The sequence below is a fragment of the Canis lupus genome, chromosome X (genome assembly GCF_011100685.1).
Source record: "Canis lupus familiaris isolate Mischka breed German Shepherd chromosome X, alternate assembly UU_Cfam_GSD_1.0, whole genome shotgun sequence".
NCBI lineage: Eukaryota > Metazoa > Chordata > Mammalia > Carnivora > Canidae > Canis > Canis lupus.
This window is the reverse complement of record NC_049260.1, coordinates 48901236-48917946: the sequence shown is the minus strand read 5'-3', so window position 1 is coordinate 48917946 and position 16711 is coordinate 48901236. Positions and strand designations below refer to the sequence as shown.

General features: G+C 36.3%; 1 protein-coding gene across 11 annotated transcripts in view; it reads left to right on the top strand.

The window, feature by feature from the left end:
* ARHGEF9 (Cdc42 guanine nucleotide exchange factor 9) overlaps window positions 1-16711 on the top strand; it is a 212052-nt gene that overhangs the window by 127341 nt on the left and 68000 nt on the right. For 10 of the 11 annotated variants that reach the window (XM_038587547.1, XM_038587555.1, XM_038587551.1 and 7 more), the window contains one exon: window positions 2750-2929. The exons of the other annotated variant lie outside the window; for it this stretch is intronic. In XM_038587547.1, coding sequence (XP_038443475.1) covers window positions 2750-2929 — 180 coding nt within the window. The remainder of the gene's footprint in view (window positions 1-2749; window positions 2930-16711) is intronic. 11 annotated transcript variants of the gene reach the window in all.

Below are 16711 nucleotides of genomic sequence, written 5' to 3'. Positions count from 1 at the left end.
TTGCCCATTTCATGATTGGATTGTTTGTTTCTTTGCTGTGGAGTTTAATAAGTTCTTTATAGATCTTGGATAATCGCCCTTTATTTGATAGTTCCTTTGCAATTATCTTCTCCCATTCTGTAGGTTGTCTTTTAGTTTTGTTGACTGTTTCTTTTGCTGTGCAGAAGCTTCTTATCTTGATGAAGTCCCAATAATTCATTTTTCCTTTTGTTTCCCTCACCATCCTAGATGTATCTTGCAAGAAGTTACTGTGGCCGAGTTCAAAAAGGGTGTTGCCTGTGTTCTCCTCTGGGATTTTGATGGAATCTTGTATCACATTTATATCTTTCATCCATTTTGAGTTTCTCTTTGTGTATGACATAAGAGAATGGTCTACTTTCATTCTTCTGCTTGTGGATGTCCAATTTTCCCAGCACCATTCTTTCATCCATTTTGAATTTATTTTTGTGTCTGGTATAAGAAAGTGGTCCAGTTTCATTCTTCTGCGTGTCCAATTTTCCCAACACTGTTTGTTGAAGAGACTTCTATCATCATATTTAAAGCTATTAAATTAGCTTTTAAGAAAAACAGTTGACAGAATATTGTAGGGTCTCCCCGTCCTATGGACAGTTACATTTCTCCTCATATATCGCTCATATTCCCTTGCTACAACACATATACTCTAAGAGAAAGAAAATGATGTTCTTGATAATGGCAATAAACAGCATATTTAGGGAATTAGGAAGCTGCACTGACATCTCTATCAGTTCTTTCTTTACCAGAACCCACTCTTTTCTTTCTTCTTCATTTCTGTTATATTCCATAGCAATGCTGAGCTCTAACATCCCTCCTATACTTTGGGGATGTGATGCTAATTTGTTATTTCCCTGAGATCTCTCAAATAGGAGCAGTGAACAAAACTAAGTATTTTTTGAACTGACTTCTCAGGGATTGAATGAGCTCTCCAGCCTGGCTTCTTATGTCTTCCAATGTGGTTACCAACCAATACCTACTGCTTATCCAGAAATGACGTGCTGATGTGACATTGTTACCAATTTTTTTTCCAGCTGTGCTCACAGGCTTATTTTAGGGAGGAAAATTGGGAGTGGGATTAGGAAATCTATCTCTCTTCGCCTAGTGTCAAGATAGAAATGTTCCTGCTAGATTATATGTTCCCTTCTCCACTATAGCTGATACACTTCTAAAGGTGATAGGGTGAGAGAGAGAAAGAGAGATGGAGTATGGAGACAGAAGCATGGAAACCCTGGGAGTTACATATTAGGCAGGGAGTTTATTCTTCTATCCTTAGTCAATGAATGCTTTCTAGGGAGGCAGAATTTGGGGAGCTACTGCAGTAAAGGGAGTATCATTTAGGGTATTCTGGAAATAGAAGGCATCTTCTTCCTGGTCAGGAATTGGATATGAATGAATATAGGACATCTTGAGCATGTCAATCAAAGAAAACATTAGTCATTAGTTAAATGCCAATGCAGGCACAGACTATTAATTTACACATTGTTGAAAGACACTTAGTATTTGATGGCTGAACTGGAGGGTGAGAAGGGAGATTTTGCTAGGTGTTGATAAACGGCTTTGAAGCAAGGGATGAGGATGCCTAGAGTAATGGTTCCATTGGAAGCTATATTAAGAGGAGACCAAGTGGAGGAATAGACAGTTGTTAACCTATCACTACAATGTTACTTATTAAGGCCTCAACACTTAAGGTGTTACAAAAATTATATTTCACTTTTAGATGAAAGCAAACAACCATAATTTAGTCTTACCAAGAATATTGTCATGTGCTAATGATTTCTAATGAATACGGTCGCCATTAAAACTTTATATCAGTTGGTTCAGAATGGAATGATGATGGCTGGTCTTTCTGTCTCTCTTTCTCTCTTTCTCTTTTTCTCTTTCTGTCTGTATCTTTCTTTCTCTCTTTCTCCTCTTTTCTCTTTCTTTCTTCTTTCCTTCCTTCCTTTCTTTCCCTCCCTTCCCTTTTTTTCTTTCCTTCCTTCCTTTCCTTTCCTTTCTTCTTTCCCTGACTTACAGTGTGCCCTGAGTCTGGTTATATAATCTTAGTCGTCTCATATCAGATCAAGAATATGTTTCATTGATTCTAGTCTTTCATCAGTGACTAGCTGTATTAATTCATCTGTTTATTCATGAATGTGTCCTGAGCACTATGTTAAAAACACCATGCCTGGGCATTTGTGGACTTGTTGGCCAAGCTTATCCAAATGGTCTTTGCAGTCAGCTATCTTATATGGTTAAGACATTGTCTTTAAGGAATTTTTAGGCTTCATTAATTCATATTCCCTTTTGGGAATTTTTCCTGACTTGGCTTGTTTCCAAATTGTTGTCAATGTTATTAATACATTTTGGATTGGTCCTATAAGAAATGGGAACTTTTGAGATTGTGAATGGATCCAGCTAAATAAATATTGACTAAAAGGAGTAAAAATGCTTGTGCTTAATCAGCTTCTGAGAAAGGGCCCTATGACTTTTGCGTTCTTTTTCACAGAGAATGCTGGGGAAAGCTTTATACTCTGGATTCTGCATCTCAAGAACTTTGCTTATGATCCAGCTTTCCTAATTACTCACTGGTAGAGTGACTTACTTCTTTCAACCTTAATTTTCTTATATGAAAAATGGAAATGATTATTTCCTATTTCATAAAATATTAATGAACTTTCTTAGGGCTTAATAAATGATAAAGCCCTCATGGAGTCAGGAACATCCTCATCCTGGACTTTACCTTTGTGTGCAGGGCTACCTGAAGCAATGCCGGAAGAGAAGGGACATGTTCAGTGATGAGCAACTGAAGGTGATCTTTGGAAACATTGAAGACATCTATAGGTTTCAGATGGGCTTCGTAAGAGACCTGGAAAAACAGTACAACAATGATGATCCCCACCTCAGTGAGATAGGACCCTGCTTCCTGGAGCACGTAAGCATCTTCCCCCTTGGGAAGGGTTTTGAGAGGAGTTAGGAAAAAAATGGAAGGAGTGTTTGAACTGTCTGGTCCCGCCCAGTTTTTTGTCCTGTGGTGGAGGAATAGATTCCTATAACCCTGATGAAACCTCCTTGCCAAGGTATGAGAAATTAGGAAGGGTACTGTGATTTGGCCTAGGACTCTTTCTTTACCATTGTCTTCCCTTTTTTCTCTCCTTCAAGAAAGCTACCAGTAGGGTTTTCTTCATTTTCTTTTTTCTGTACCTGTTGGGTTCAGTTTCTCTAGGAACCATTGTTTTGCAAAAGGCTCTGAACATATTCACTGCATGGAAAAATCTAAGAATCTACGAAATGTAGTCAGCATGAAAGTAGGCCCCTTCAAGGCATTTAGAAGAGAGCAATAAGGTAGAGGAAGTGACAAGTGACAAATGTAGGAAAAGGGACCTTGTGACCTAGAGGAAGGAACACTAGGAAATAGCCAAGCAAGGATTTGAGTCCTGTGTCTGTAATGATTGTTTAGGTAATTTTGGGTAAATCCCTTACCTTTTTTGTGCTTCCTTATCTGGAATACAAGAAGGTTTCATTGTACACTTCTGTGGTTCTCTATCTTTTGGGTCTCATTCCCAGATGAGTTAGTTGTTCTGACAACTCTTCTCCTCCTTTGTATAAAGTATGTAAAGGTAATATGTGCTCATGATACGAAATTCAAATGACACAGAAAAGGTGCAACTTAGGAGTAAATCTTTTTTTAAAGGTTTTATTTATTTATTCATGAAAGACACACACAGTGAGAGAGGCACAGACACAGGCAGAGGGAGAAACAGGCTCCATGCAGGGAGCCCGACGTGGGACTCAATCGTGGGTCTCCAGGATCATACCCTGGGCTGAAGGCGTCGCTAAACCACTGAGCCACCGGGCTGCCCAGAAGTAAATCTTTTTGCAAATTCCCCATAAGGGATATTTGTTGGGGGACTGTCCCTAAGACCACTCTTACATTAGGTGATTACCTAGAAGGACTCATAGGAATCAGCATATAGTCATACTCATGGCTATGATTTATTATAGCTAAAGGATGCAAAGCAAAATCAGCAAAAGGAAAAGACACATGGTGAAAAGTCTGAAGGAAACTAGGGATAAGCTTCCAAGACACCTTTCCCTGTGAAGTCACATAAGATACATTCAGTTCCCCTTGCAATGAGTTGTAACAACACCTGTGAAATGTTTTCTATCAGAGAAACTCATTAGGGAATTAGTAACCAAGTTTTTTATGGGGGACCGGTCATGTAGGCATGCTCTGCCTAGAATATACCAAAGTTCCAGACTCCCGGAAGGGAAGCAGGTGTTCAGCATAAACCACATTGTGTATACAAACTTTGTAGACACAGTGAACCAGTCTTGTCAGGGAATGTAAGAACCCTCCTGAGATCCAAGTTCAAAGATACCAGCTAACAACCAACCTTCCAAGCAGGTCTTTCTAAGAATAGTAGTCTTAGGCCTAATAAATTAGCTTTTTCTGCACAGTGTTTAAAACGGTTCAGCCATTTCAGAAAGCACCTGGGCGATATTTATCAAAGCTAAACATATGTATGACATAGTGTTTCCATACAGAGGTTCATGAGGGAACATTTGCAAGGCTGTTAATTGCATAGTAATCTTGTATGTGGTGGAGTGCAATTAGAAGCAATTTAGGTATTTACCACCAGGGGATGAATAAGAAACATATAGAGGATGCTTACTATGGGGTATTGTGTTGCAAGAAGCAACAGACTAGATATATGTAGTTATAGTAACAAACAATAGACTAGATGTATGTAACTTATAGCAATATGTATCGATATCATAAACACAATAATTATTGGGAAAGTAGAATATAGAATAGTGGTTCTCTGCCTTGTGCATGATAGTGTGTTTAACAGCATTCATGTACTCTACCCACTGAAGGCCTGTAGTACCCCAATACCACTGAATTGTGACAACCAAAAATGTCTCCAGACAATATCAAATGTCCCCTGGGGGACAAAAAGTACCATTGATCTGTTGAAATGATCACATGCTTTTTTACCTCTTAATCTATTAAAGTTGCAAATTTGCATTAATTTTTTTATGTTAAATGAGCATTATATTGCTGGAATAAAGCCTACCTAATCATGGTACATTATCATTTTTTTACATGTTATTTTGCCTTTTTAAAAAATTTGATGGTTTACCCTTTTCTTATTCAGTTCTACAATGTCATTTTTCTCAGCTTTGTTTAGGTGTAATTTACATACAGTAAGATTGACCAATTTTTAGTTTATAATTTGATGAATTTTAACAAATGTATATAGTTGTATAACTACCATATAATCAAGATACATAATATTTCTATCATTTCAATAGGTTTTCTTATTCTCCCTCTGAAGCCGATCCCTGCTCTCACTCCTGGCCCTTGCTAAATACTGAGGGCCATAATAATTTTACCATAATTTTACTTTTTCTGCAGTGTCATATAAATGGAATAATATAGTAATAGTCTTTGTATTTAGCTTCTTTTACTTAACAAAATGCCTTTGATATATCATCCATGGTGTTCTATGTATCAGTAGTTGGTTCTTTTTTATTACTTAGTAATATTCCATTTTATGAATATATCACCCATTCACTAGTGCATTCCAAGATATCTGGGTTGTTTACTAGGTTGTTTCCATCTGGGGTATTACTACATGGTAATAGTTTCATGGTAGTTTGTTTGTTTCTTTGTTTTTGTTTTTGTTTTTTGCCATTCTAATAGGCATGTAGTGGTATTTCCTTGTAATTTTAATTTGTATTTCCCTAATGGCCAATAATGTTGAGCATTTTTTCATGTACTTAATTGCCATCTGTATAAAATCTTTGGTGAAATGTCTGTTCATGTCTTTTTTCCACTTCTAAGTAGATTGTTTATTTTCTTATTGTTCAGTTTTGAGAAATTTTTAATTTGTCATTCCTAAGTTATTGGTCAGATATGTGATTTGCAAAGATTTTTCTCCCAGTTTGTGGCTTAGCCTTTAATTTTCTTAACACTGTCTTTGAATAGCATAAACTTTTAATTTTGTTAAAATTCAATTTATCATTTTTTTCTTTAATGGTTCATGTGTTTTGGGTCTTATTTAAGAAAATTTTGCCTAACCCAAGGTCACCAGATTTTATCCTGTTTTGTTATAGAAATTGTGTCGTTTTGTTTACTATATAGGTCTATGATTTTATTTTCAGGTAATTTTTATATATGGTACAATATAGGAGTCACAGTTAATTTGTTTTCATACGTATATCTAGTTGTTCCAGCACCACTTATGAAAAAACTTAGCTCCTACATTGAATTACTTGGACACGTTGATCAAAAGTCAATCATATATGTGGGTGTTTATTTTTAGGGACATTATTGTGTTCCAGTGACATATGTGGGTATTCATATTCAAATACCATACTGTTATTTCTTGTTGCTATTTTTATTGAGATATAATTGACATATAACATTAGTTTCAGGTGTACAACATAATGATTTGATATTTGCATATATTGCAAAATGATTACGAAAAATATGATCACAATAAGGCCAGCCAGCTAGCATCTATCACCATACATAGGTAAAAAAAATTTTTTTTCTCATGTTGCCTTGATTAATGTAGCTTCATAGCAAGTCTTGAAAGCAGGTAGTTTAAGTGCTCCAAATTCATTCTTCTTCAAAATAATTTTGGCTATTATAGGTGATTTGTATTTCTATATAAATTCATCCCATCAAAGGTTGTAATATTTTCTCTTCTTTTTTTTTAAGTAGGCTCCATATAAATTCATCCCATCAAAGGTTGTAATATTTTCTCTTCTTTTTTTTTAAGTAGGCTCCACATTGTGGAGCCTGATGTGGGACTTGAACACATGAGCCTGAGATCGAGATCTGAGCTGAGGTCAAGAGTCAGACACTTAACCGACTGAGCCACCTAGGCACCTTGTTCTCTTATCTTTATTGTAACTATAGGAGGTGATGGATGTTATCCTATTATAGAGTCATTTCACAACATATATAAATCAAACCATCATGGTGTATACCTTAAACTATTACAGTGATGTATGTCCATTTTTTCTCAGTAAAACTGAGGTGGGGGGAATCAGCTTGTTAAGTTCTACCAAAAAACAAACAAGCAAAAAAAAAAAACACTGCTGCCATTTTGATTAGGATAGAATTAAATCTGTAGACCAATTTTCGGAAAATTTATAGACTTTCAGCTCTATGACCAAATATCTAAGTTTTCTACAATTTCTTCTAGCATTATTTCTAGTCTTCATTGTATAAATCTTGCCGTTATTTTTTAAAAATTATTTCTAGGTGGGTTTTTTTGCTGCTAATATAAATGTATTTTTATTTCAATTTCCTATAGTTTGTTGCTGTGATAGCTAAATACAATTGATTCTTGTGTATTGAAGTTGAATCCTGACACATTACTGAATTTAATAATTGGTTATAATATTTTTTGTAGATTCCTTAGGATTCTATATACTTATAATCATATGTTATTTCTGAACAGACAGTTTATTTCTCCACTTTGCTTGTTTTTTTTTTAATTTTTAAGAATCGTTGACACACAATGCTACATTAGGTTTTATTTCTTTATATATAATCTATATGCCTTCTCTTTCCTTTTCATGTCTTATTGCACTGGTCAAATGGTAAAAAGCAAGCATCTTTTGTTCTGTACTTGATCTTACGGGCAAGCATTCCATATTTCAGCCTTGAGAATGATATTAGCTTTAGGATTTTCATAGTTGGCCTTTATCATATTGGGAACATTTCCTTCTAATCATAATTTACTGGTGGTTTTTTATCATATATGATTTTTTTTCAAATGCTTGTGTATCTACTGAAATGATTGTATGACTTTTCATTTTAATATTTTTTAAATAATAAATTTATTTTTTATTGGTGCTCAATTTGCCAACATACAGAATAACACCCAGTGCTCATCCCATCAAGTGCCCCCCTCAGTGCCCGTCACCCATTCACCCCCAGCCCCCGCCCTCCTCCCCTTCCACCACCCCTAGTTCGTTTCCCAGAGTTAGGAGTCTTTATGTTCTGTCTCCCTTTCTGATATTTCCTACCCATTTCTAATATGTTAATGTAGTGAATTGGATTGGGATAAATCCCATATAATCATAGTGTTTCATACTTTTAATATACTATTTTGCTCTTTTTAAAATTACGTTGCTTGTCCTGAGAAGGTGAGAGACAAACAAACACTGCATAATTAGAATAGGCTTTAGAGAACTCAGTGACTCCATCAAATGTAATAACATTGCATTATAGGGATCCCAGAAGAAGAGAGAGAAGGGGTGGGGCAGAAAATGTATTTGAAGAAATAATAACTGGAAAATTCTTGAATCTGGGGAGGGAAAGAGCGATCCAGGAGGCACAGAGATTGCCCTGACAAATTCAACTCAAGGAGGTCAACACCAAGACACATAGTAATAAATTTGGCAAAAAAAAAATAGTAACAAAGAATTTTAAATGTTTCAAGGAAAAGAAGAAGGCTGGATACAAAGAAAAACCCATAAACCAGTCAGAGGATTTTTCAGCAGAAACTTTGTAGACCAGAAGAAAGTGGTCTAAATATTCAAAGTACTGAAAGAAAAATATCTGCAGCCAAGAATACTTTATCCAGCAAGGCTGTCATTCAGAATAGAAGAGATAGAGTTTCCCAGATAAACAAAGGTTAAAAGAATTCATGACCACTAAATCAGTCCTACAAAAAAATGTTAAGGAACATTCTGTAAGTTGAAACCAAGAATCAATAAGTAAGGGTATGAAAAACAGGAAACTCAAAGGCAAAAAAAAATTAAGTAAAATCGATCAAGAGAAGCACAAAATAGAAGGATATAAAATATAATACCAAATATCTGCAATGTGAAGGAGAGAGAAGGAAAGAATGAGTTCAAAATCAAGTGACCATCAGCTTAATATAGACTGCTATATGCAGAAGGTGTTTATATAAACCAAATGGTAATCACAAATCAAAAAAAACATAAAAGAAATGCAAATAATAGAGTAAGGATCCAAGTATATTACTAAAGAAAGCCAATAAACCATGGTAGAGAGAAGAAGAAATAATAAGAGAAAAATTACAAAGTTAAACAGATAACAAAATGTCAGTAAATACATATCTATCAATATTTACTTTGAATATAAAGGACTAAATGTTCCAGTCAAAAGATAGGGTGACAGAATAGATAAAGAATAAAAGACCCAGCTATATGTTGCCTACAAAAGACTCATTTCAGGAGCAAGGCATGATGGCAGAAGAGTAGAGGTCCTCGATTCATCTGGTCCCCCAAACTTACCTAGATAACTTTCAAAACATCTTGAACACCTATGAATTCAACCTAAGATGTAAAGAGAGAATAGCCAGAATGCTACATAGAGAAAAGTGATCACTTCTGGCAAGGTAGGAGAGTGGAAAGAGGAAGATAAATGGTGGGGGAGGGAGTCAAGGAAAGCCATGGCAGGAAAGCTGTGCTGCAATCAGGAACCTTACAAATCTGCCCTTAAAACAGTCTTCCTCGACTGAAAAGTCCTCAGTGAGGAAATAGAACAGAACTGCAGGAGAGGCAGTGAAGTCTCAGTATTCCCAGACACACAGTAAGAATAGGGGCACCAGGGAGAAAGTTCACCACAAACCACAGTCCAATTGCAGTAAAGGGCTGGAATACCACAACTCTCCTGGGGTATCTGGGAGAGGTGCACCAATTACATAGGCTAGCACCTAAACTCTATTTACCTCAGAGCCCGGCAACAGACAGAAGCAGGCTATCCTTGGTTCCTTTCAGGAGAGACAGATACCCAGAGCACAAGTCTAGAGGTGCAGGGATCTTGGTTCTAGGGCACTGAACAGACAAAGCTGGCTATCTTCCCTTGCCTCTGAGACAGGTGGAACCAGGGAGGACTCAAAATGGTGAAAGCTCTGCTGCTGCTAGGCGCCCAACATTTGTACAAATCAGTGCCTCTTGTGCCTATCCCCAGAGGCATATAGGTCAGTGTGCACTGAGAGACTATGATTGGGTACACATGGGGAGGTCTTGGCTCGAGGGCTGGAGATCTGGCAGCTGCAATTTTTTTTTCTTTTAGCCTTTCACCTGAGATGTGTGGCCTCTAGGGAACAAAGGTCTCACAGGACTAACAGCTCCACACAGCCTGGCCACCCAGTAAGGAGTGAGGCATCTCTATCCAGGCACAGACACCTGAGAATCAGCACAGCAGGCACCTCCCCCAGAAGAACAAATGGGAGAACAAGGGAAGACCAAGTTTACTGACAAAGTAGCATTGGAAATCTCCAGGACTGAGGGAAAATAGTATATAGAACTCACAATCTTTTCCTTATGATTCATTTATCTTTCAGATTAAAAGTTTCCAATATTTTTATCCTTTCCTGCCTTAACTACAATATTTTACCAACTATTTGTTTTTAGGTTGTTTTTTTTTCCTTTTTGACTTTCATATTTCTACAAATACATGCCTTAGATATGGTCTTCATTTTTAGATTCCTTTCAACACATTCAATTTAATTTTGTTAGGTATGTAAGTTGTGGAATTTTTTTTTTGTTTCTTCTTCTTTTGTTCTATAATTGTGGAAGTTAGTACCTTCTAGCATACAGACCAAAGTGCACTCAAAAACAAGTGGATCACCATGTTGGTCCATTCTGTGAGATTATATTCTCTCTTCCTTCCCATTCTACCCCCCCACCCCCGTTTATCTTCTTTCCGTTTTTGTGGTTGATGTTGGGTCGCTATATAAGTTTTGCTGGTTATTTAAATTTGGAATTTAGCACCTTCTAACATACAGAACAAAATATACACAGAACAAGGAGGATCACCCTCTAGGTCTACTCTATGAGACGATATTCTCTCTCCACATTAAAAACAATTTTTTTTTTACTATTTTTAAAACATGTTTTTCACTTTAGTGGTCTTTTTGAAATTTTTTGCCCTGTTTTTATTTTTCTTTTATTTCCTGATCTCTGACCTCTTTGGAAAGATCAAGGTGTATTTTACTTAGGTTGTGGCTGATGTTTTTGACTCTGCTCACTCATATAGCCATTCTGCATAGGACAAAAAGACTAGAAGGAAGAATTCACCACAAAAGAAAGAACCACAAGTAATACTCTCTACCACAGAGTTACTAGATATGGATTTAAGTAAGATGTCAGAAATACAATTATAAAATCACTGGTGGCTCTGGAAAAAAAAGTGTAATGGACTCTAGAGATTATTTTACTGCAAAATTGAGATTCAGTCAGTCTGAAATTAAAAATATTTAGCTGATATGCAGGCTAAACTGGATGCTCTAACTGCTAGGGTTAATGAAGTGGAAGAGAGACTGAGTGACATAGAAGACAAATTGATGGAAAGGAAGGAACCTGAGGAATAAAGTGAAAAACAAGAATACACAAGGAGAGGCTGTGGGAAATAAATGATAGCTTGAGAAAGAATGATATTCATCTTATTGTGATTCTAGAAGATGTAGAAACAGAGGACCACAAAGTATATTTGAACAATTCGCACTGAGAACATCCCTAATCTGGGGAAAGAAACAGGCATTCAGATTGAAGAGATATAGAGGACCCCTCCCAAATAAAGAAAAAATGATCAATACCCCCAAAATATAATAGTGAAGCTTACAAATTTCAAAGATAAAGAAACAATCCTAAAAGCAGCTTGAGACAAGAGATTCTTAACTTTAATGGGGAGAGATATCAGATTAACAGCAGGCCTATCCACAGAGACCTGACAACCCAGAAAGAACTGGCATGATATATTTAGGGTACTAAATGAGAAAAAATGCAGCAAGGAATAGTTTATACAGCAAGGCTGTCATTCAGAATAGAAGGAGAGATAAGGAGCTTCCAGGATAGACAAAAAGTGAATGACTATGAGACCACCAAATCGACCCTGCAAGAACTAGTAAGGAGGACCCTGAAAGCGAAGGAGGGAGCCCAAAGAAACAATCTGCAGAAACAAGGACTATATGGGTAATCTATGACACTAAGATCATATCTTTCAATAGTTACTCTGAACGTGAATGGGCTAAATGATCCAATCAAAAGACACAGGGTATCAGACTGGATAAAAAAGCAAGACCCATATATATACTGTCTATTTTAGACCTAAGGACACCTTCAGCCTGAAAATGAAGGAATGGAGAACCATTTACCATTCAAATGGTCCTCTAAAGAAAGCTGGGGTAGCAATCTTCATATCATATAAATCAGAGTTTATACCAAAGTCTGTAATAAGAGATGAAGAGGAATACTATATTATACTTAAAGGATCTACCCAAAAAGAAGACCTAACAATTATGAATATTTATGCCTTTAATGTGGGAGCAGCCAACTATATCAATCAATTGATAACGAAAGTAAAGTGATACATAGATAACAATACATTAATAGTAGGAGACTTCAACACGGCACTCTCAGCAAAGGATAGATCTTCTAAGCAGAACATCACCAAAAAAAACAAGATCTCGAATGATATATTGGGCCAGATAGATTTCACAGATACATACAGGACATTCCTTCCTAATGCAGCTGAATACACATTCTTCTCAAGTGCACATGGAACTTCCCCAGAATAGACCACATACTGGGTCACAAATCAGGTCTCGATAGCTAAAGATTTGGATTATCCCCTGCATATTTTCAAACCACAATGCCTTGAAACTAGAATTCGATGACAAGAAGAAATTTGGAAGGAGCTCAAACACATGGAGGTTAATGAGCATCTTACTTTAGGATGAATGGGTCAACTAGGAAATTAGAGAATAATTTAAAATATTCATTAAAACTAATGAAAATGATAATATGACTGTTAAAAATCTTTGGGATACAGCAAAAGCGGTCCTAAGAAGGAAATACATCATAATACAAGCCTCCCTCAAAAATTGGAAAAATCTGAAATACACAAGTTAACCTTGCACCTAAAGCAACTGGAGAAAGAACAGCAAATATAGCCTAAACTAAGCAGAAGAAAAGTAATAAAGATTAGACTAGAACTCAATGAAATACAGACCAGAAGAAATGTAGAAAGATCAAAGAAACCAGGAGGGGTTCTTTGAAAGAATTAATGTAATAGATAAACCTCTAGTCAGGCTCTTTAAAAAAGAAAAAAAAGACTCAAATTAATAAAATCACAAACAAAAGAGGAGAGATCACAACCAATAACAAGGAAATACAAACAATTTTTAAAAATGTATTATGAACAATTATATGCCAATAAATTAGGCAATTTGAGAGATTTGGAAGAAATGGATGCATTTCTGGAAACCTACAAATTACCAAACCAAAAACAGGAAGAAATGGAAAACCTGAACAGGCCAATAACCACTGAAGAATTTGAAGCAGTCATCAAAAACCTCACAAGACACAAAAGTCCAGGGCCAGATGGCTTCACAGAGGAAATCTCACAACCATTTAAAGAAGAAATAATACCTATTCTACTAAAGCTGTTTCAAAGGACAGAAATGGAGGATATACTTCCAAACTCATTCTATGAATCCAGCATTACCTTGATCCCAAAATCAAAGACCCCACTAAAAAGGATAATTACGGACCAATATCCCTGATGAACATGGAAGCAAATATTCTCTCCAAGATACTAGCCAATAGGATCCAATAGTACATTAAGAGGATTATTCACTACAACCAAGTAGGATTTATCCCTGGGATGCAAGGGTGATTCAACATTTGTAAAATAATCAACATGATAAATCACATCAATTAAAAAAAATGACAAGAACCATATGATCTTTTCAATAGATGCAGAGAAAGCATTTGAAAAAATACGGCATCCATTCTTGATTAAAACTCTTCAGAGTGTATGGATAGAGGGAACATTTCTCAACATCATAAAAGCCATTTAGGAAAATCCCACAACAAATATTATTCTCAATAGGAAAAAACTGAGAGCCTTTCCCCTAAGATCAGGAACACGACAGAGATGTCCACTTTCACAACTGTTATTCAACATAGTACTAGAAGTTCTAGCCTCAGCAATCAGACAACAAAATAAAGGCATTCAGATTGGAAAGGAAGAAGTCAAATTCTCCCTCTTTGCAGATGACATGATACTGTACAAGAAAACCCAAAAGACTCCACCCCAATATTGCTAGAACGCTTACAGCAATTCAGCAACATGGCAAAATACAAAATCAATGCGCAGAAATCAATGGAATTTCTGTATACAAACAATAAGCCTGAATAAAGAGTAATTAGAGAATCAATTGCATTTAAAATTGCACCCAAAACCATAAGATACCTATGAATAAACCTAACCAAAGAAGTAAAGTATCTATAGTTTAAAAAGTACCAAACTTATCAAAGAAATTGAGGAGGACATAAAGAGATAGAAAAACATTGAATGTCCATGGATTGAAAGAATAAGTATTGTGAAAATATCTATGCCACCAAGATCAATTTACACATTCAGTGCAATACTTATCAAAATACTGTGGACTTTCTTCTGAGTTGGAACAAATAATCTTAAGATTCATATGGAACCAGTAAAGACCCTGAATAGCCAGAGGAATGTTGAAAAAGAAAATCAAAGCTGGGGGCATCACAATGCCTGACTTTAAGCTGTATTACAAAGCTGTGATCATCAAGAGAGTATGGTACCGGCTCAAGAGAGTATGGTACTGGCACATAAGCAGACACATAGATCAATGGAACAGAATATAGAACCCAGAATTGGACCCTCAACTCTATGGTCAACTCATCTTTAGCAAAGCAGGAAAGAATATCCACTGGAAAAAAACAGTCTCTTCAATAAATGATGTTGGGAAATTTGGACAGCCACATGCAGAAGAATTAAACCAGACCATACTCTTACACCATACACAGAGATAAACTCAAAATGGGTGAAAGATCTAAAGAATCCATGAAAATACTAGAGGAGAACACAGGCAACAATCCTTTTAACTTGGCCAAAGCAACTTCTTGCAAGATACATCTATGAAGGCAAGGCAAACAAAAACAAAAATGAACTATTGGGACTTCGCTCAGGATAAAAAGCTTCTGCACAGCAAAGGAAACAATGAACAAAACTAAAAGCCAGCCTATAGAACGGGAGAACATATTTGAAAATGACATCGGATAAAGGGCTAATATCCAAGATCTATAAAGAACTTATCACACTCAACACCCAAGAAACAAACAATCCACTCATGATTTTGCAGAACACATGAACAGACATTTCTCTGAAGAAGACATATACATGGCCATCAGACACATCAAAAAAAAAATGCTCCATGTCACTTACCATCAGGGAAATGCAAATCAAAACCACAATGAAATACCACCTCACACCCAAGGACAATGGCTAAAATTAACAAGACAGGAAACAACAAATGTTGGAGAGGATGTGGAGAAACGGGTACCCTCTTGCATTGTTGATGAGAGTCCAAGCTGGCACAGCCACAACAGAAAACAGCATGGAGGTTCCTGAAGAAGTTAAAAGTAGAATTACCCTATGACCCAGCAAGCACACTTCTGGATATTTACCCCAAAGATACAGATGTAGTGAAATGACAGTATACCTGCACCCCAATGTTTATAGCAGCAATGTTCACAATAGGCAAATTGTGGAAGTAACCACGTATCCTTCTCCAGATGAATGGATAAAGAAGATGTATGTATCTCAGATACACACACACACACACACACACACACACACACACAGTGGTATATTACCCATCAGAAGGATGATTACCTGCCATTTGCTTCAGCATGGGTGGAACTGGCAGTTATTATTGTGATGAAATAAATCAATCACAGAACGACAATTATTATATGGTTTCACTCATATGTGGAATATACAAAATAGTGAAAGGGACTGTAATGGAAAGGATGGAAACTGAGTGGTGAAAAATTAGAGAGGAAGACAAACCATGAGAGACTCCTACCTCTAGGAAACAAAGGGTTTCAGAAGGAGAGGAAGGTGGGGGGATTGGTGGACTGGGTGAGGGGCACTAAAGAGGATGGTTGATGGGATCAGCACTGGGTGTAATACTGTATGTTGGCAAATTGAATTAAAATTTGAAAAAAGGTAAAAAGACTCATTTCAGACCTAAAGACACCTGCACATTGAAAGTGAGGGAATAGAGATGGCACAAAAAAGAGAAAGTGAGGGAATAGAGATAGCACAAAAAAAGACACAGATCAATTGAACTGAATAAAAACACAGAAATGGACCCACAAGTGTATGGTCAACTAAACTTCAACAGGGAAGGAAAGAATATCCAATGGAAAAAAAGACTCTCTCTTCAGCGAATGGTGTTGGGAAAAACTGGACAGCAACATGCAGTAGAATGAAACTGGACTACTTTCTCACACCGTACACTAAAGTTAATTCAAAATGGATGAAAGGCCTAACTGTGAGAAAGGAAACCATCAGGCAGCAACCTCTGTCATTGGCCAAAGCAACTTGTTACTATACTCATCTCTGGAGGCAAGGGTACCAAGGCAAAAATGAACTCTTGAAACCTTATCAAGATAAAAATCTTCTGAACAGTGAATGAAACAATCAACAAAACTAAAAGGCAACCTTTGGAATAGGAGAAGATATTTGTAAATAACAGATCTGATATGAAAGATCTTATCTATAAAGAACTTATAAAAATCTATAAAGAACTAGAAAGAACTTATCAAACTCAATACCTAAAAAAATTAATCCAGTTAAAAATTGGCAGATGACATGAATAGACATTTTTCCAAAGAA